Here is a 20,918-nt window from a genome sequence, read left to right as displayed (position 1 = left end):
ACACACACACACACACACACAAATAAAGTATGAGATTGGTGTCTAGCATTTTTGGGATTTGGCCTATTATCACGGAAACAAGACGTTTGATAAATCATTGATTGTTGATGTAGTGACCCACAGGGTTTCAAATGCATACTGCATCTTGTGATCAGCCATAACATCTTGGTTGTGGCAGCCACCATAGTCACATCAAGCCATGATTGTGTATTGCGTTTGCCGCAATACTGTCACGACCACAACCATGATTTGGCCTATTATCAAGGAAACAAGATGTTTGATAAATCATTGATTGTTGATGTAGTGACCCACAGGGTTTCAAATGCATACTGCATCTTGTGATCAGCCATAACATCTTGGTTGTGGCAGCCACCATAGTCACATCAAGCCATGATTGCGTATTGCGTTTGCCGCAATACTGTCACGACCACAACCATGATTTAAAACTCTGGTAGTTGCTGCATAATGATGTAATGTTCATTCTTTGAACAGCTACCATGATGTTTTCTAGAAGTGGATATTTAATGTGCACTTGAAATTATGTTGAGGAAGTTCTGATCAGTTATTCTTCAATGCCGTTCTTTTAATGTGAATTGCTCTCTTCTGACTGTTGAATTATACCCACAAGTATGTTGTATGTCCTTGCTGTCAACTATAATAGTGTAGTTAGGGAAGAAGAGGATTCCATAAAATAGTTTGTTAGAGCTCACAGATGGAAATATTGCAATAATTTCAAGCCGTTGACTTTTTGTTTGGTAAGTATTGATTTTATTGTTATTTGCTTGCAGAGTGTTGAAGAAGCCGAGTGTCACAGGGCATATGATACTGCTACTGAAGTTTATATGTCTTCTTTTGATCGTTCAAAGCCACCCGAGGAAGTGAGTTAATTGCATGAAGTACATCTTGATACATATGTAGATATATGTACACACACATATTCCTTTCTTTCCTAATTGCAAAATGCTTGTAGGCTGCTTTGAGGGAAGCACATGAAGAAGCAGTTCAAAAGTCGATGGCTGCTTTTAATGCTAGTGCTGTAGGAGTTGGTTCAGCCAGGAAGAAATATGAGGGCCTTCTTCAGAAATTCTTCAAAAAGGCTTTTGAGGTATTCCAAATTGGATATTTGTAATTATTTGAGTGGGATTAAGTGATGAATCATGTGGCATAAATTGTAATCATGGTGGAGTTGATATAACTATCTTTTAGCTTGTATCCCTGTTTTGTTTTTTGTTTTGCTTTGTCTTTTTTAAACTGGTGGGTGATGGTTGTTAAATCTCTATTGTCATATTAATGCTATGGAATTTCTTTTACTAATTATAATTATGATTATACGATGTGTGCTGCTACCTATGTATGAGTCTTGTCCAGACTCTAGAGAATTTTAGTATCCAATTGCAAGGTACAGGATTTGAGTCCCACATGAGAAGTATAGGCTTCTTCTATGGGGTTTCTATGGCCTTGGGCTCTCCAATCATCATAGGTACCTTTTGTGGTGTTGTCGCCCCCAGGAGAACCAGTTAGCTCCTCTAATATAGAGATGATCATGTAAAAAGGGCAGTCTTGTGTACGAGGCTTCCACTTAGTGGGGTCTGGGTAGAGATTAGATGAATTTAATCTTACCCCCGCAAGTAGGGAGGTTGTTCCTAGGATTTGAAGTCATGACCTCCAGGCCACAAGACAAATAACCTTATTGTTGCTTTGAGGCTCACCCTCACAGAAGTAAACATGTATGTCAAAATAATAGTTTGGGGCTGTAAATATTATGCATAATCTTTTATCTTGTTTGGGGTGTGGGACAATTTTTGCTTTGTGCACGTTGTGTTACTAATTTATTGCTCAATAGGATTATAAGCGGAATGCTTTTATGGAGGCAGACCTACAATGCTCAAATGCCATACATTCTATGGAGAAGAGGCTGAGGGCAGCTTGTAATGCTTCTGGTGCAAGGATTGACAATGTTGCAAAGGTAAAATTGTTATGGGCCAAATTGTTAACATATTCCCTTTATAAATAATTTTTTGATTGGGGAAAATTTCGAGACACCTAGACTGTGTATTAGTTCCATGCACAATGGCTGTGTGGGAGAATGGTTAAGCAGTTTTCTTTTTTGATATCTATATCTATACTATATATAAAGTCAAAACTTGAAATAACTTCCCTCATGGTGTAATTTTTATTTCCTATATTGTCCTTAACATTATTTAATTTTTACAAAAAAACTATATAATCCTAAGCAACTACCACCAATACATTAATTAACCACATATCTCACCTTAAATTAAATATTATCATAAATACAAAAAAATATAATATAAAGTACACCGAACACAACAAACATATTTTAATTCAAAAAAAAAAATTGCATCCAAAATTCCTTCCTTCAAACCCATTCCATAAAGGCAAACCATTTTTGCCCTCATTATTCTTTTACTTTTAAATTTTACATATAGGACATTATTAAAGTGAAGAGAAGAAATTACAAAGAAGGGGAGATAAGGAATCTTCCAAATAAATAGAACAGAAACAGAAAGAAGAGAATATAAATGAAACAATTATCCTCAATCCCTTGACTTGTCTGTAATTTTAAAAGACACGTAATGTAAACAAAATAGAAAAGCCAAAATCTTACCCCAAATCATGAAGTAAAATAAAAGGAACGATTATTTAGCTTGAAGTTACGCATGAATAAATCTTGCTATCATTTATTTCTTGAACTGGTTGCATTTTAATCTTTCAGCGGTCATCAAGATAATATCCTTCTGCGTGTTTGAGAACCTAAAAGGAGAATAAAAAAATAAGAGCCATACCATTACATTTTGTGTGGCCCTCCCCTTTGCCTAAACTAAGGGGGCTTTTGAAATGGCATTCCGATTTGATAATGAATTTGTTCCAGGTTCTTGATGCTCTTTTAACTGAATATGAAAAATCAATTCAAGGTCCTGGGAAGTGGCAGAAATTTGCTGTCTTCTTACAACAAAGGTTTATCTATATGTTTTTCTGCAGTTTTTTTATTTATTTGTGTAAATGTTTTGTGTGTGTATTTTAACAATTTACATCTTGCTGACAATAGTTTTGAAGGCCCAGTGCTCGACCTTACCAAGAGGCTGATAGATAAAGTTGAATCAGACAAGAATGCTCTTGCTTTACAGTATCGGATGATTGAAGACAAAATGTCCCTACTCAACAAGCGGCTGGAAGCTACTGAAAGTGATAAATCTGAATACATTAAACGATATGAGGATGCTGTTAATGATAAGAAAAAACTAACTGATGAATACATGAATCGCATTACTGATCTGCAGGCCAACCGTCGTTCATTGGAAGAGAGATATTCTAGCGTATTAAAAACTTTAGATTCTACTAAGCATGAATCTGTGGATTGGAAAAGAAAATATGAACAGGTTTTATCGAGGCATAAAGCTGAGGAAGATCAGGCTAGTTCTGAAATTGCAGCACTCAAGTCCCGTGGTGCTGCTGCTGAAGCAAGGTTATCAGCAGCTAGGGAACAAGCACAGTCTGCTCAAGAGGAGGCTGAAGAGTGGAAGCGGAAGTATGATATTGCCGTTAGAGAAGCGAAGGCGGCTTTAGAGAAGGCAGCTATTGTACAGGAGCGCACAAACAAGCAGACTCAGTTGAGGGAAGATGCTTTAAGAGAGGAATTCTCTGTCACTTTGTCTGAAAAAGTGAGCTCTCTCTCCAATGATATCTTCAAACATCCCTTTTGCAAAAACGTAGTATTGCTATTTTGTAAAAATCATTGCGAAACAGATAACAAGCATCTCTTGATTAAGGTTATATATAATGGTTCTGATTTTCCTCCTTGCTAATTATGTGTAGGACGATGAAATAAAAGAAAAGGCTGCCAGAATTGAGCATGCTGAGAAGTGTTTAGCAACTTTGAAGTTAGAATTGAAGGTGAGAATCTTGGTTTAGGAGTTTAGCAAGAAAAGATGTGTTACTCATGTGTGTAATGATTTCTATTTTATATTCGTGATGCATCTGGTGTTCTTCTTCCTTTTCCTTTTCTCCTTGTATTTTGTCATGCATGTGGAAAATGGTTATAGTTAATGCAGTACATGATTTCTGGCTTTTTGGTTTGTCCCCTCATAATTTTGATGTTTTCTGCTACACTTTAACCCAAGTTGAAGTTGTACTTGGTAGGAATTGTAAACTCGACCATCTGAAGTTCTGTGGTGGGTCTTATAACTGAAATTGATTGAAGCAACAATTTACCTTTTGGAAATAATTGTTTGAAATATCCAGGCAATTTGTCCTCTCTTGCAACTGACGTGGTTTGACTAATAAGCTTGGTAAGACCTGTTTGAATTAAATAGCTGTGTCTGACGTTAAATATATGTGCAGGCTGCCGAGTCAAAGATAAGGAGTTATGAAGCCGAAATATCATCACTAAGGATTGAAATTAAAGAGTTGAGTGAGAAGTTGAAAACTGAAAATGCTAAGGCCCAGTCATATGAGAGGGATGCACTTGTGTTCCAGCAGGAGAAAAGCCACCTAGAGCAGAAGTATCAATCTGAATTCAAGAGATTTGAGGAGCTCCAGGAAAGGTGTAAACATGCTGAAAAAGAAGCTGCAAGGGCTACTGAGGTGGCTGATAAAGCTCGGGTTGAAGCAGTCACGGCTCAAAAGGAGAAAAGTGAGATGCAGAGACTGGCAATGGAGAGACTGACGCATATTGAGAGGGCTGAAAGGAAAATTGAAAGCTTGGAGAGGGAGAAGGATAATTTGGAAGATGAATTGCAGAGAGTAAGGTATTCAGAGAATGATGCACTTACCACTGTCACAAAACTAGAAGAAAAGGTGCAACAGAGAGAGAAGGATTTGGATGCACTTTTGGATACAGATAAAACGCACAGGCGAAATAATGCTCAGATTCTTGAACAGCTTTTGGAAACAGAACGTCAAGCACATACACAGGCAAATAACCGAGCCGAGTCTCTCTCTCTCCAGCTACAGTCTGCACAAGCCAAAATTGATTCTCTCCATCAGGAGTTGACCAAGTTTCGACTGAATGAAACTGTATTGGACAGTAAGCTAAAAACTGCTTCCCGTGGTAAGCGTGTAAGGGTAGATGATGAATATGGTGCAGAATCTTTTCAGGACATAGATTTGATGAACCCTAGAATTGTGAGGACAAATAAGAGATCTAAGAGTACAATCAGTCCTCATCAGGACACACACCCAGAAGATGGCGGTTCCACCTATAAAGGTGCTGAGGATGATCATAGTCAGCATACAAACCAGGACTATAGAAAATTTACAGTGCAGAAGCTTAAGCAGGAGCTGACCAAACATAACTTTGGCGATCAGCTGCTTCAGTTGAGGAATGCCAAGAAGGAAGATATCCTTGCCCTTTACGAGAAATGTGTTCTTCCGAAGTTATAGCTGATTATGAACAGAACTAGTATAGGTAATGATGCATGTAATCACCCGTGTGGGTTCAGTAATTTTCATCCATGCCATGGTTGCTTACATTTAGACTAAAGATGTTGTGTGAACTGTGGAGTTAACTTATTCGTTTCAGGGCTTTTACATATTGGGTGTGTTCACTTCAGTTTGCTAGTAAAGATAATTGGATAGGCCATAAAATATTTTGATGGCCGGACTTTTATTTGTTGAGTGTTGAGTGTGTTGTATTTTTGTATTTAACATTTGTTAGCTTGAGCACTTCATGTATGATCTGAACTGCAGATTGTGAGCACGAAGGTGATATGTGATAGCATATTTTTATGTGAAGTGCATTAGACCTTGGAGTTACATTGTAGCATTCCTTGGAAGCCAGTGAGAACTCTCAGCGTTTTACTGCATGTGTCCCCTTTGAGAATAACTGTTTTCTTTTTGTATTATCAAAGGTATTCCTTTATTCTATGGGTAAAGAACTAATCTTTTTCGGAGTATATGACTGTTCCTCCCAGAAATCGAACTCATGACACCTTAGTCAAACTGTTTTGATACATACCACAAGACTCTATTGGTGTAAACACCATTGATCCCACAAAACTCTTTTCGAGTGCAGCTAAAATCTTTTCCTGAGAATCATGATGAAAGCTCTTTTTAACTTCCCATAACAGTGACATTAAGATAGTACAAGTTGAATGGCTTAACTAATCTACATGGCATTGCAATGTACAGAAACTGAAGAACACAATAGAAAGGGCTAAGAGAATGTTATACATTAGAAACCGAAGAAATATACCAGTACGTACAAAATGCTAAGAGAACTATAGTAAGCCAAGATAAAATGTGTAGCTACCAACTTTGAAATGCAAGAGAAAAATGGAATTGGTTAAACAACGTGGCTGGTAGTGGTAGATGTTGATCAAATTTTCAGTTGAGTACAAAACATAATCAAAGATGGTTCTATTCAATTGATATGATGGTTCTATTCATCAATCTACATATCATTTCAATTCCACTATGAACAAGGATTCAAAGTATCATGCTTGATCAATTAAAAAGATAATAAGATCTTCCATTTCTTAAGTGGTACATGCTTGATTCTCCTTAAACAATGTCTCGGGTTTGAGTCTTGTGGATGGAAAAAATGTCCGCTGGGAGAGTTAGTCCCACATTCATATGGATATTCCCAGCTCGGACATGATTGCCTCCAGTATGAGGATACATGTAGGAAACAAAAAAACTGATAATTAAATGGATTTTTGGAAATTATATAATGAAAGAGTGGAAGATAAGGATATCAAATAATATTTTCAAATTTTAATGTTAAAATTAAAAAACAATAGAATACTCATGCAAAACATGTGGCTATACTCATGAAATTATGGGGATATCTATACTCATGGTTATGGAAATAACATGTGACCTGGGCAGTATAAGATTACTATTATTCACGCATGGAACTTGTGAACACACATTACATCATGTGCTTAGTTATAAAGCAAATCCGTTTCTAGTTATTTGCGTCTCAACAAAACATTCCCCTCCCCACCCAACTTTACCCTTCACATGTTAGTATCTGAACCACACTCATTTTTCTTATTCTTATTTAACTGTCGTATATGTTTTATAATGTAAAATTGTTGTGTTAACGAGTAATGTAAGACATTGTTTAACTAATTAACAAATATCAGTAAAAAACCAACAAAATCAAAAAGTATACCACTTAGAGACTTTTGTATATTCCAACTGGAATAGAGTTTTGCTTCAAAAACTACACCACCTCCCCACCAGACTTTTGTCTTAGATCTTGTCTCATACCTTGTCTCGCGCTAATAAAAATATATTCATAAAACTTCATTATTATTGTTGTTTTTGTTTCATTATTATTGTTGCGATACAATATGTGAGACATGATCTAAGACAATATATCTTTAAGTTATTCTAACTAACTCATCTTTTAGCCCTAATGAGCAAAAAGCCAGAAATCTTGTAAAAGCTAATTTATCAAGTTTTCAGCTTTTGTTTCTTGCAAGTCATGACAAACATCTCTTCGGCTCCACTAGCCCATCTTTGCCAATGGCCTAACCACTATATATTTGAAGTAACCTATATACTTCCAAGCATAAACTTATCAAACCATAACAGAAAAAAAGTTAGGCATCTAATAGTTAAGTACTATAGACCATGGATATTAAAGAAGAACCCAATGATTCAAATAACCAAGATGAAGAAAAGCAACCACTTTTGCAAAAAATGGAAGAGCCAAAAGCAGAGAAAAACCTGATTCAAAGAGCTATTAGTCAAACATTTAAAAGCACTGCTCATTTAGCAAATCATTTACCAACTGGTACTGTCCTTTCTTTCCAACTCCTATCTCCAATATTCACAAACCAAGGCCATTGCGACTCGGTCACGAAGTTTATGACTATTGCACTTGTAGCTATTTGTGGTGCATCATGCTTTGTGCTATGTTTCACTGATAGCTTCAGAGACACTAAGGGAAATGTATGTTATGGGTTTGCCACCTTTAGGGGCTTGTGTGTTATTGATGGATCAGCTACATTACCACATGAACTTGACTCGAAATATAGATTGAGGTTCATAGATTTCGTGCATGCAGTGATGTCGATTTTGGTATTTGCAGCAATCGCGTTATTTGATCAGAATGTTGTAGGTTGCTTCTTTCCTTCACCGTCGAACGAGATGGAAGAAATTCTCACAGCATTGCCGGTGGGAATTGGTGTTCTTTGCAGCATGCTGTTTGTTGCATTCCCTACACAGAGACATGGAATTGGCTTTCCAATTTCAACTGATTAAAAGTTGAGTTCTTTTTATGCTGATTTGAAGAATTTGATTGAGTTAGTAATGAATTGAAGACTTAGAACTCAAAGAACATTATGATCAGATGATTTATGATATAACATGACAACATATCTTCTAAAGTGAGATATGTTGTTGTTTTAATGAATTATTGCTTGTGACAAATTTAAGAATTCTATTGAACTTCTTTGGATAGCATACTAAAACTAATGAAACTTAATTCAGTTTTTATTTAAAGGAACAATTTTTAGCAAGAAAACTAAAATGCAGATCCATGCAGGGTATTGATGTTGAGATTAAGTTCAATTCTAGTTGTGGATTCATCTAAGGACTTAAAAGTTTTAAATTAATGAACAGTGATCTGAAGGGTGTAGTGTGCTGTCTAAATAAATAAATCAATGCAAGAGTTTTGCTCTCAAGTATGATACAAAAATTAACGATTCCAGTTTATAAAAAGAAGATTTGTTAATTCTGGTAATCATGAGCAACCCTTTGTCTATTTTTGCTATTTTGAAACGATTTATCTAATAAATTGTTCTGAGGATAATTGAAGAACCTAAAAATAAACTTGTACTAGAAAAATGAAGTAATTTCTCATAGTTAATTACATCAGAACCCAAAACAAACTACTTTATTGAATTTTTGAAGGGCAATCGGTTAGCATGGATAATATATACTACTTTTCAAAATGCTTTTATACAAGACTCCAATCTGCATTGATATTATGTACTGCTAGTGTACTAATTCCTACTAAAGCATTAGAGCCATGTCATGCCTTAGTCAAAATGAAACATAAAAAAATTTAATGCAGCCATGACATGCAATCTTTTTTGTTAATTAAAAATCAATGTCCTAATCAGAAGAATCTTCAGAGTCAGAGGAGTCTGAATCTTCTTCATTTACAACTCCATTAGCCACACCCTCTGAATCTTCCTCCACTTCATTCACTTTAAGGAAACTTTTATCATTGTCATCTTCAGAAGCTTCTATATCTTCATCATTCATTCCAACCAAATCCTTGTTCCATCTGTTAGGAGTATCATTAAAACTTATCTCCCAGTTTCCTTTATCATATTCCACTGCTTGGCCATTGTCATCAGATTCAACCTCTTCAGTGCTGTTACTAACATCAGCAGCACCAATGTGGATGGGAGTCATTGGACTTGCCTTTTCGTCATCAACCGATTCCTTTTCCATGTTTCTCGACGGTTCTATACCACCAATCTTTGAGCTGTGAGAGGTACTAGCCCTATGGCTCGACAACAAATCTTCAACAGCCCTCTTTTCCACTCTCCTATTCCTGACTGTCCGGCGGCCACATCCACCACCTTTTCCTTGTGATGCTAGTCCCTGCTGTTTTAATCTCTGACTTAGATTCTCGGTCACTTTAACAGTATGGCAGCTAGTATCTTGTTTTGAACCATGCAATCCTTTAGATAGCTTTTTACTTCGTCCTTTGCCATGAGTCACTCGTCCACGTTTATTGCCGCTTCGTACAATTTTCATAGGAGCAGATTTAACTTTCATGAATTCATCATGGTCCAAATCTGATGGCTCAGCGACTCTACTATATTTAAAAGGACTATATCTTGAAGGAAGTTTCTGCTGAAGAGTAAAGGAAATTAGACGACTATTGTTCATTAGATTAGCATGACAAATTTCAAACCAAACTCTCACATCATCTCCCCAAAAAATTACAAAAGCAAGCTTGGAAAAAGGGATACTGCTCGGACAGAATAGTCCAACTACATTAGTTTTAGTTTCCGATAAAAATATAAAATGACTATGCAAATTATTCATCGAAGCAAGCAGACTCCTAAAAACGCTCGCAAAAATGAAAGAAACTCACTATGTATTCTCTAGCTTCCTTTTCCTGACAAGACTCGGGTTTATCAATCTGTATGTAGCTAACAGATGCATCAAAGTCAAAAAGTCTGAGACACACAGCTGGAGTGGTCAGTGGAATCCATGGAAGTAAAGCAACTGATTCAGGATCTGCAGCATGTGCAGCACTCCGGGACAGGCTGCTTGATCCCAACAACTCCTCTGTTGTAGAGAAGTTCGATGATAAGAAATCTCGCTGTAATGCTCTCTCGAATAGGGTCAATAACTGCAAAACAGATTGGTAAATTCAGAAATGTCCGAGTAGACACTGGTAAATCTAGCATAATGCTCTCTCAACTTCTAAAATAATGCAAAGCTATGGAAGACAAAATTATAAGAATCGAAATGACAAACCTGTAAAAGTTCCTCAACAGAAGCTGATTTGATCAACTTCAATCCCCAACGCCTCCTAATTTCTTCTGTCCAAATTGATTTAAGTGCCTCAGGCGGAACAGATGCCTGCAAACCAGGATGTGAATACAACATACCACTTGAAACGTGAAATTTTAAATTTAACCGGGAAAACAGGGCTCAGTTAAGAGTGCAAAGTTGCCCTAATGTTACCTCAATAAAAGCCACCAGGGCCTTCAGCAATCTTATCCGCAAGGGAAGAGAAGAATCCAAGACACAAATATCTTTGGACAGCTTGTCTCCACATTGAAAAGCATGCTTAGAAAAATTAAATCCATTATTTGATGGAAAAGACTGGTGACAACAATCGCAATGGGAGTCTTCAAAGAAATAAGGGTTTAGACAGGTATCACAGATGTCCAACTGAGGTTTGCATCTTTTTTTACCACTTTTCACTGCACATAATATTGATGATTTATAGCATTCTCTCCACATCCATTTTTGAAAATCTTGATACCTTTTCAAGGCAGCTTTTTTCTCACACTCACTTTCCCCAAGCTCAATTTTGAAGGATGATGAAGTTTCTGAAGTGTCAGAGTTCAAGCCACAAAGGGTACTGCTAGGACTGTCAGATCCAGCATGACGATCAGAAATTGAATCTGTTTCATCAGCTTCATTTTTAATAGAAGTTTCACCTATGCTTCCAACTTTAACACGTGCATTCTTTCGAACATTTTCTTTGAAGGAGTTCTCAATCTTTTGCAACATTAAGCGCAAATGAGATTCCCTGATCCCACGTAAATCCAATGAATTCAAAAGAGCATCAAAGGCCTGTAGAAAATTGAGTGAATAAATTATATCACATACAAGGCAAAGAAAATAGCTGGGGCATTAAATCTCACCAAAAGCATCACAAAAGTAATTACTGTGAATAATAGGATGGTGTGGGTGTTCATATTTCAAAGGTTATCCTTATTAGTGGTATTTTCTAAGTGATTAAATATTGATGGAAATCACAACCAAAACATGGGAAAGTGTGTTTGATATCAATGAAGTTAGAATGGAGTTGATCAACAATACAGGGATTAGCCTATGGGGTCAAAAGAAAACAGAACTAGACTAAAATAAACAATTAACCTCTTCAGAATCAATAAGCCTCCATTTGCTATCGATACATTCAACGAAGATCCTGCCAGCACCAGGATCATTGCAAGAAGCACATGCAACAAACTGCCAATATCGATTACGTCTGCGATCTTGGCCTAGAGGTAAAGACCTGTAGACATACATTTCCTCTGCTATGTGGGAAATATAAGATTTCAACTGAGAACATGACCTTTTTGAATATTGCGCAGATAGCTGAGCCTGAGGGTTATCTTGACTTGTGCTAGGATCTTGAACTAACCAGGGTTGAAAAGACAGGCTCTGTGCAGCAGGTGTCTTTTGATTTTCTGCAGTGAGGGTTGATGTCTCATTATTATTGTCAATATTAATGTCAAACAATGGGTTTTGGTTGTTCTCCACAATGCGACATGTATATTGAGTTTCAACTTTATTCCCATTGGTCGATGGAAAATCTGATTTACTAATATAATCATCTTTTTGACGAACTTTATCTAACTGAGCTTCTGCCCAAATTTGCTTCTTCAAAGCATTTGCTGCTTCCAAGCGATCCTAAAAGACTCCATGTCAATTTGATAAACTAAATACAAAAATGAACCTAAAGATATATAAAGAATAAATTTTACCTCAAGAACAACACGGATTGAATTTCCTTCATTTGCCATACCAACCAGAACAACAAGAGCATTTAGACGCTCCTCAACACTGAGATCAGAGTATTCACCTTCTGTAAGCCCTTGAACCCATGACTCTCCATGCTTGCTTTCATCAATTTCGAAATTATCTTCATCAATATTTCCAGCATTTCGATCTTCAAAAGCAGCAGGTAGTCCCACAACAGCAATTGCACAATCAGCACTCATGGAAACATTCTCTGGAAAAAAAGGCGGATCCTTAACAAACTCATCTTGGATGAGTTCTACATTGTCACCCAAATTTTCATTTCCATTTGATGAGAAATCATCAAGCTGTTCAGAAGTTCTCTTAGAACTTGAAGGATTTACTAAATCATCAACTTCAGGGTCCTCATCAACTTCGTCACTTTCAGAATCTTCTTCTCTTTCAACATCATCAGCACCTTCGCCGGCAATAAACCCATTTTCAAATATTTGAATTTTCTTTCTTGCTTCTGCCAGAATGAATTCGGCATCAACAGGATCCTTCATAAATGCAGAACGTACACGATATGTTGATGGAGCTATTCTTTCAAAAAGTTTAGTGTCTCTCGACAAAGCAACAGATATTGATGCCTCAGGTGTCTTGCTAGTAGTTAGGTCCCGAAGACCAGATTTCTGATAAGTGCAAAGATATCAGAAGTCAGAAGAAAACTGACAATTTAGGAGAGTATGAAGATGCAATTCACCTGAATTTTTTCTGCAAGCTCTAGCACATTAAGTCCCTTGCTACCCTCAATCGAAAGAGCATGAAATGCAGCAAACTTGACTGTTCCAGGAGTTAACCGGTGCCTAGATTTCCGAGGTGCCAATAGACCTCTATGCCGCATTTTTGCTACTGCCTCCTCTGCTGCAGAACCATTACGAAGTGTGGAAATGATCTCTTCAATATTTCTTCCCTGCAATTACATTACATTTTCATCCACTCAATAAATGGAATTAAAATTAAGAAAAACTACTTTTTAGTAAAACAAGAAACATAATAGATGAGAAGATAAAAGATTACATAGAGGATAAGACATCCTCGTGAAGACATAAGGAAACACCTAAAACTAATCAAAAGGATCATGCAAAAAAGCATGCCAATCCCTCTGCAGGTCTACCAAAGAAAATTTGGGAATAATCTGAAATTAAGAAAAACTATTCCTTCCAAGAATCGTTGAAAATTCTACTGTTCCTTCCAACCAAATACATCAAAGAATGGCAAAATGAAATTAAGAAAAACTATTCAAGGATTAACTTAAATGCGCAAACTAAAAAATTCATCACAAATATTCAACAATAACAAAAGGCCTCCAAAGGTTCAAATTGAACATAATATCTAGTAAAAAACTAGCAATCTGAAATTATATTTTAATTGTATTTCTTTTTTATAAAATCACTAAAATATAGAGGTATCCACATAACAAAATGTTTTTTATAGCTAAAGCTGAAAATATCAGAGCAAAATATAGAAAAATGAACCTCATTTATATCATTTGAACCTGGCCATGTAATACTTCCTTTCTTCAACTGTGGTCCATATCCTGCAGATAATGCCAGCTGTCGGAAAATTTCTGGCCATGTCAACCGATTTAAGTGCTTATGCCAATTTCGTATGTCAAAGCCCCATGAATATGCCTAAAAGAAAAAGGACATTATACAGAAGTAGACTCCAGTAAACAAAACGACTATCCCATGAAAAAAGGCATACAATTTGGGAATAATATGAAATTCTGAACATACCCCTTCAACAATTTCTGGATGGCCACCTCCAGAATTAGCAGTACCACTCTGGTTCATTCCTAATCTTGTAGGTGTCCTTGCAACATCTTCAATATCTTTTATTATAACCTTAAGAAGAGCAATGTGTATCTCACCCAGTAATCTTGAATCCTGATTAAATGGTTTGATTTTGAACACCCACAATAAGCAACCCAGAATGACCAAAAAGGGCGCACAAAAATAGATAACTTGATAAGATAAAAGCACTAGCCAAGGCCAGACTGACTCACATAGTCATGAAATGATTGCACAAACTCATCGAGAGTAAATGGCCATAATTCAAGAACATCGGCAAAATTAATAATAAATCTCCAAACCTGAAATAAAAAAGACCAGCATAGCTTTCAGATATTGAAGTCAGAAGCCTCAATTAAAGCAAATGGCTGAGAATTAAAATGTTAATGCAAAATTTTGAAAGGAAACCGATGCATCTGCAGTACTTCTGATTCAACAAACAAGATACATACAATTAAAAGATAACAGAAAGGGACCTTTTTCAGTGCAGAATGGTGAATGTTAAATGCCACACACCATTTCTTAATGCAATGCCATGAAAAGATAAGAAATCAAACTAGAGCATGCCAAAATAAATGTCAATGTTTATCTCAGTCTAGCACATGCTATGTTAACTTTCAACAACATTAATTACAAGCAGACAAAAAAGCATTAACCTACTAATCCAAATCATTAAGAACTGAAAAGCTAAATCATTGTCATAAACTTTAATAATAGTCCCACCCCCTCCCCAGGAAAAAAAAAGAGAAAATCCAACAGGATTAGAGCAGAAAATATTGATCTGTGGTGCTATAAGAACCTTGTATACTACGCATGTAATAGTGAAGCAAATGTGATTAGAACATACCATGAGAAGGTTGGCAACATTCTCTTCTGAGTTGATCCAGGGTTGTACAGAAAATGGTTTTTTTAGCTTCACACTTTTGGGTGGGAAAACACTCAATGAATCTACAATGCAACAATAAGGTCTCAGGACTAGAAACTAATTCCATTTTTAGTTAGTCCAGATAAAAACTGAACACCCAGAGAAACCAATTATGTGAACTTACAGGGGGGAAAATTGCTCACCCCTAAATGATTCAAGGTTTTGCAAAGTCTCAAGATCAAGATGGATAATAGAGGCAATTCCCTTGTTTGAAGCCGCCAACTCCATCAATTCCAGCTGTTCATCCTCAATAAGTTCCATAGATTCCTTAGCAAGTCTACGAGAATTTGCCTTCTCAAGGGCAGCTTTCCTTCTCTCTGTTTCTTTCTCTTTCCGAAGCTCTTCTTTTTGCCTCATCTTCTCAGCCTTTCAAGATAGAACATGGAACTAAGGATACAATAAATATCCACAGATGTCTAAATATTAGCCAATGGAAATACTTGGTTTACTTTTAAATTTTCTTGGAGCAAATACTTTTCCCGTCTTTCAATTTCACGTTTTTCCTCACGCTTTATTCTTTCCTCTTCTCGCTGTCTCTCACGTGTCAACCTCTCTTCTTCTTTCTTTCGTTCACGATCTTGTCTTTCCATTTCTTTCCTCATTCGCTCTTCACTCTAAAAAGAGATAGGAAGGGGTTGGGGGTTAATTTAAAAAAAAAAGAGTGATTCACTTTAAACTCTAAATTGTATGAAAGCAAAGCTAAACTAAATTCATTGCAATAAAACCTTTCGTATAAGATTGTCTTCTTTCTCCAGCTCTTTCCGGATCCTCATCTCATGGGCCTCAACTTCCCTTGCATTTCTGGCATCATCGCTCTACATAAATGTAGTTAAAAATATAGAATCATCGTTACAAAGAATATAATAAATACTTTCATGAGTTAAAGAAAAATGGCATAAAAATGAACAAGAAAAATTACAACAGATAGCTCAAAGGTACCTTTTGATTCTTCTCGATCTGCATTTCATTGTCATGGACAATTTGTCCATCAAGTGAAGCATAGGGATTTTCTGGCCCGATGATTTGGTGATCAGTATAGTGAGAGTTGAATCCGGAATTAGCCATGCTTGTGTAAGATTCCCGTTGGGGGGCAACAACATTATCTTGAGGGGATGGATGGGTAATAACTTGTTTGTCTTGTTTAGATGGAAGACGGACACGAGAACCTCGGGTAGCATGGCTTCTAGGTACATGCTCGTCTCCATGTGCGAAAGAGGGATTTCTGGCAGGACCCTCCATTGAATCATGTAAATGAGGTTGGGCATATTGTCCAAAAACATCAGGTCTGATGCCAAACTGTTTTGATGGAAATTGATATTCATGAAATGTCCTTGCCGTAGCATAGAATTGAGCACAAGTAATATCAAACTTTGAAATAAAGCAATCTAGCAGTTAACATATATCACCAGAATTAAAATAATTTAAATGAAGGATAACGACAGGTTTTCCAGTTCCTAGAGGTGTTGAAGAAAACACAAATGGATGCTTATTTGTATGAAAAGACAAATGAGCATTTGAATAGATAATATGCATGCCAAAACAGGCCAAAAGACACTCTAAACACTAAAGTAAACAACACATGGGTACAAATAACATAACTTTCCAAGTGAACACCTAAATCAGACATGCTGCTATAGAAGTTGAGGCTACCTCCAACCTATGACCATTTTCTTTTTTTTCTTTTTTTACAAAAATAGCTTCTAGAGAATAAATGTTGAAGAAAAAAAAGATGGTCTTTATCCCCAAAAATAGTCCATGTATCACACATTTCAAGCTGGCAAATGGAATACCCAAACAGCATAAAAACTAAATGAATACCTACTAATGCGCTGACAAGAATAACAAGCCATTAAAGAAGGTACTCAATCATCATAGCCATCTCCAAACTCATAACTAATAAAGATCGTACCACACATATAACTCAACACATAGTTCATTTTACATAGCAAGATACTATATTGGAATACAGAAAACCAACCTTATTCGTTCGAACATCATGTCTTTCATACATTTTACTGTCATAGCCAAGAGTAGGCCGCTTCTGTTGTTTGGTAACAGCTGCTCCAAACATACACCAGATGTGTCAGTATCCACACAAGGAGCATGCACCCATCACAAACATATTATATCATATAACCTAACATAATATCATATAATTGTCTGATATTTAGTTTAGTTCTAATATAATATCGTATAACCTACAAAGGTGAACATGATTGCTTTTGATGCAAAGAAAATACATCCAAAAAATGATGCATTTCAATGCAAGGAGGGGAAGTACATCACATCTGAATAGTACAAAAGTTATACAATCAACACATGTTTAACTTTCACTGCAAGAAGGGGTAGAATGGCAATTTGGGAGGGGGCAAATACAGTATATAAATATTAAATAGTACATACTAAGGAACTTCTTTTTCGGGGGGCACATACACTTTAGGGGAGTCTAGCATTTTACTGGCTGCTAGCCTGCTACTTGTATTTAAATAATGTGTTTCTATATACCTAGTTCAGTCCCCTGCCCATGTTCATTTAGGATGAGGCGTCTAAACCAATTTTCAAGGGTGAATCCACATTTCATTTGATAAGAGTATAGAGATCTCCACTCACCAAATGATCAATGGGTATATACACGTACAACCTAACTTGCTCACTTTATTAGAGACAAATACACTTTCGAGGGGTCTAGCATTTTAATGGCTACTAGTTGTATTTAAATAATTGAACATTTATTGTAAAACTAACACTTCATAAATACCTGTCAACTCATTCTAATATACAGCAACTCCACATTCAATTAACTCCATAATCAAAGTATAATGGTCCCATAAGTAAACATAGCAACACAAGTTCTACGTTTATTACCTATAGGTGCCCCAAATGCATCTGGTGGCAATGGATCAAACTCTACTCCTAGAATGGGTCCATCTTCCCTTAAAGATTCCCCTAACTGTCCCTCAACACAAGCAATTGCTCTAAGCTCCAACACAGCCTGTGGCGACTCATAATAACTGGCACGCGGGACCACACTTGGGGATTCTGACTGGGTAAACCGACTCGAACCTGACCCCGACCCAGATCCATATTCATTACCAGACTCAGGCCCCAACCTCAGGTCTTCTCCAGAGGGCTCCGGCGAAGGCTCCACCGCCTTCCGCGGCAGCTTTTTTGGCATCAAATCCTTCTTGTCCTTCAACCGCTTGTGGCAAAACCACATCTGCAGCTGCCGATCAGTCAACCCCAATTTCTCTGACAACTCCAACCTCATCTTCTCCGTAGGGTAAGTCTCCACTAATCAAATCCAATAAAAAACACTGAAATTTAAGTAAATAAAATTTGAAAATCCTGAAACATGAAATTGAAGGAAAACATACAAGCATAAGCTTTCTCTAGGGTTTCAAGCTGAAACGGGGTTTTCATCTTGCGCTTGGGTTTGCTCTGCCCTTCATTGGAATTCGCAATTTTGCTGTTTCTTCCATTGTTATTCTCATTGCTGTTCTCATCCGAGCCACCCCTTTTGTGATTATCACCTCCCTCTGAAACATCATCGCCTTCCATGCCCAAAAATCGATCAAAGATCCAAACTTTTCCTCAAATTCGCGGTTGTGATTCCCAAACCCTAAAACTCACGAAGGAGAAAAACGAAGCAACAAAAACTAGGGTTGCAGCAAAGAATCGATTTTGTTTCTATCTCTATCACTTTCTCTCTCTTCATTGAACAAAAAGTTCCGTGATTGTCAAGGAATGAATGGAAAGGCGAATCAAGGACTGTTATTATTCTGAGATGAAAATAAAATTTGAAATGAAATAACAATAAATGAGAAAAAAGAAAAAATAGAAAAGCAGCGTGTGATGAGGGATTGAAAAGAAAGAAGAACAAGGAAGAAAATGATAATGATGATGAGAACAATAATAATAATAATAATCTAAAAACGATAATATTAATAATAATCCAACAGCATTTGTTCTTGACTGCTACTACTATAAATCTACCACCACCTTTCATATTAAAATTCAAATTTTAAATTAGTTCTAGAATAATAATCAGTATTCTTTTAAAAAAATGGATTTGGATGATCCCTTTATACGAAAGGAACGGTATCAGGGTGAGTTTTGGTGTTTGTTGTTCCTGTCAAACAGGACCTTAATGAGGGCTGAAAAAACATGACAGATTTTCAATTGCTATTTTTGTTTTCTATCTTAGATTTTATCATGTTCTTTTTTTTATAAATTTTGAAAAAAAGGTGAAATGATTTTGTTTGGTTTAGGAAGGGAAAGAGAGAGGAAAGAAATGTAAGGCTGACTTTACTTGGGATTGGTTCTTTTAAAAAACATGTTTCTCTAGTTTTCGAGTTAGGCTTGATTCCTGTGATTTGGGATGTCGTGTTGTTTCTCATTTGACATTTGTTTATTTTTCACCAAAACAAATAATTTTGGACCATTCATTTTACCAAATTTCTACATGTCATGTTCATTAATCAACTAATCGTATTTATTTTATAAGGTAATAATTATGATGACATAAATATTTATATATAGTCATTGAAATATCATTTCGATTATTTTGTTTGAAGAGTCAATAATTAAATATAAATAATAAATTATGTACCGTATAAAACTCTAGAAGTGTTAGATGCATATATATTTTTACTCCTCATTTTATCATACAAAAATATATGATACTCCTTATGTCATATTATCCTTCCACATCCTGCTCTTTCATTTTCATTATTCAAAACAACTATCTCATTACACTATTAAGGATAGAGATTCACTTCATTTAGAGACCCTCTTGTTGTTAGGGATGACAAAATGGGTTTGGTCTGACAAGCCAGCTTGTTCGGATAAGTATTTTTAGCAGGTTGTGCTTGGGGTTTTAGCCCAAAAGCTCATATTTAACCCGTTTTGGAAGCCCGTTTTTTAGACGGACCATGGAGGGTCGGTCCGGGCTGGCCTGGCGGGCCAACATAAAGTTCCAAATGGTATGTTTGAGCTTTTGATGCTCTTAATTGCAAGAACAATACATTTATAATCTAAATTTTGAACAGTATGTAAGCCTTTATCAGGTAGTACTTTTTGGATATGTTTTTACTCTGTCCAATATTATATCATCTCGGTTATGTTCAACACGAAGGGAATAATGTGCCAACCATTCTGCTAACATTATGTCAGTTGAGAAGATAGATTAACTGACATCCCATTTGAGATTAGACTCCTCCTTTTTTCCACCCTTACACTAACAATGTTTTATGCTTTCATTGAGAAATGTGAATTGAGTAATATATATATATATATATACACTTTATTGTGATTAGATTTATAATATAATAATTTTGATTCTTATACATTTTTTAAAACTTAGGAGTTAGAAGTTTTATTATGAACTACAAATCTAAAAGTTTAAGACTATGTTGGTTTGTTATTTAGAATATATAAGTTCTGAACTAAGACGGTGTGTTATTGTGAGATTGTTGCTTTTGTTAGTGATTTTTTATTTTAGAAGCCATTTACGACGCATGAAGATTATTTATTTTTGTCTAAAAGTTTTAACATATGTTTTGAATAATAATAAAAAAGAGGTGAGTCAGGCTAGCCCGTATTCTGACGGGCCAAAGGCAGGTCGGGCTGACCGTATTGCTGCCCCTACTTGTTGCATATCAACTATGAGAGTAATAAGGTATGACCAACTTTTTATTCTGGTGCTTCAGTGGGATAGAAAAAACTAATAAGAGAAAAATATGTGAGAAAAAAGTGAAAAAAGAGAAAGAAATCAAAAATATAGTAGATTTAGTGTTGTTTAGTTGTATAGAAAAATGAAGAGAAAAATGTGATTTTTTTTCTTCACTCTTCTGTGAACAATAATCTGTTATATCAAATCATGTCTCAAACTATGACTTGAATCAATAAAAATATGTCATATTAATTAAAAAAATTAAATATTCATT

General features: G+C 36.0%; 3 protein-coding genes across 4 annotated transcripts in view; 2 read left to right on the top strand and 1 right to left on the bottom strand.

The window, feature by feature from the left end:
* LOC109328132 (guanylate-binding protein 3-like) overlaps positions 1-5,664 on the top strand; it is a 9,420-nt gene extending 3,756 nt beyond the window's left edge. The window contains exons 8-14 of the mRNA XM_019561435.1: positions 789-878; positions 971-1,105; positions 1,844-1,966; positions 2,894-2,979; positions 3,071-3,683; positions 3,838-3,915; positions 4,363-5,664. Of these exons, the coding sequence (XP_019416980.1) occupies positions 789-878; positions 971-1,105; positions 1,844-1,966; positions 2,894-2,979; positions 3,071-3,683; positions 3,838-3,915; positions 4,363-5,403 (2,166 nt within the window). The 3' untranslated portion in view covers positions 5,404-5,664. The remainder of the gene's footprint in view (positions 1-788; positions 879-970; positions 1,106-1,843; positions 1,967-2,893; positions 2,980-3,070; positions 3,684-3,837; positions 3,916-4,362) is intronic.
* On the top strand, positions 7,523-8,413 carry LOC109328134. The gene has a single exon (XM_019561436.1). The coding sequence runs from the start codon at positions 7,603-7,605 to the stop codon at positions 8,233-8,235; it is 633 nt and encodes a 210-aa protein (XP_019416981.1). The 5' UTR covers positions 7,523-7,602; the 3' UTR covers positions 8,236-8,413.
* On the bottom strand, positions 8,820-18,821 carry LOC109328131 (homeobox-DDT domain protein RLT1-like). Of its 2 annotated transcripts, none has more exons than XM_019561433.1 (18): positions 18,348-18,821; positions 17,839-18,264; positions 16,952-17,031; positions 15,913-16,269; positions 15,699-15,788; positions 15,423-15,587; positions 15,117-15,339; positions 14,896-14,996; positions 14,264-14,350; positions 13,995-14,144; positions 13,734-13,889; positions 12,959-13,168; positions 12,222-12,887; positions 11,611-12,147; positions 10,687-11,304; positions 10,477-10,581; positions 10,088-10,348; positions 8,820-9,843 (listed from the first exon to the last, which is right to left on the bottom strand). In XM_019561433.1, the coding sequence occupies exons 1-18, from the start codon at positions 18,529-18,531 to the stop codon at positions 9,091-9,093; spliced, it is 5,169 nt and encodes a 1,722-aa protein (XP_019416978.1). In that variant the 5' UTR covers positions 18,532-18,821; the 3' UTR covers positions 8,820-9,090. The 2 variants fall into 2 exon arrangements, with proteins under 2 accessions (XP_019416978.1, XP_019416979.1); XM_019561434.1 differs by having other exon boundaries at positions 8,820-9,840; positions 18,348-18,820.

The sequence above is a fragment of the Lupinus angustifolius genome, chromosome LG15 (genome assembly GCF_001865875.1).
Source record: "Lupinus angustifolius cultivar Tanjil chromosome LG15, LupAngTanjil_v1.0, whole genome shotgun sequence".
NCBI lineage: Eukaryota > Viridiplantae > Streptophyta > Magnoliopsida > Fabales > Fabaceae > Lupinus > Lupinus angustifolius.
Note: the sequence above shows the minus strand (reverse complement) of the source record. Positions and strands in the feature narration are given on the sequence as shown.

Bases quoted from the DNA above. Each gene is read 5' to 3' on its own strand.
- LOC109328131 (XM_019561433.1), bottom strand. From the start codon at position 18,531: ATGGAAGGCGATGATGTTTCAGAGGGAGGTGATAATCACAAAAGGGGT. The intron at 17,032-17,838 runs GTAATAAACGTA...TGTTTGGAGCAG, and splicing joins TGCATTTGGGGCACCTATAG to CTGTTACCAAACAACAGAAG. The intron at 14,997-15,116 runs GTGAGCAATTTT...GTTGCATTGTAG, and splicing joins AAACCTTGAATCATTTAGGG to ATTCATTGAGTGTTTTCCCA.
- LOC109328134 (XM_019561436.1), top strand. From the start codon at position 7,603: ATGGATATTAAAGAAGAACCCAATGATTCAAATAACCAAGATGAAGAA.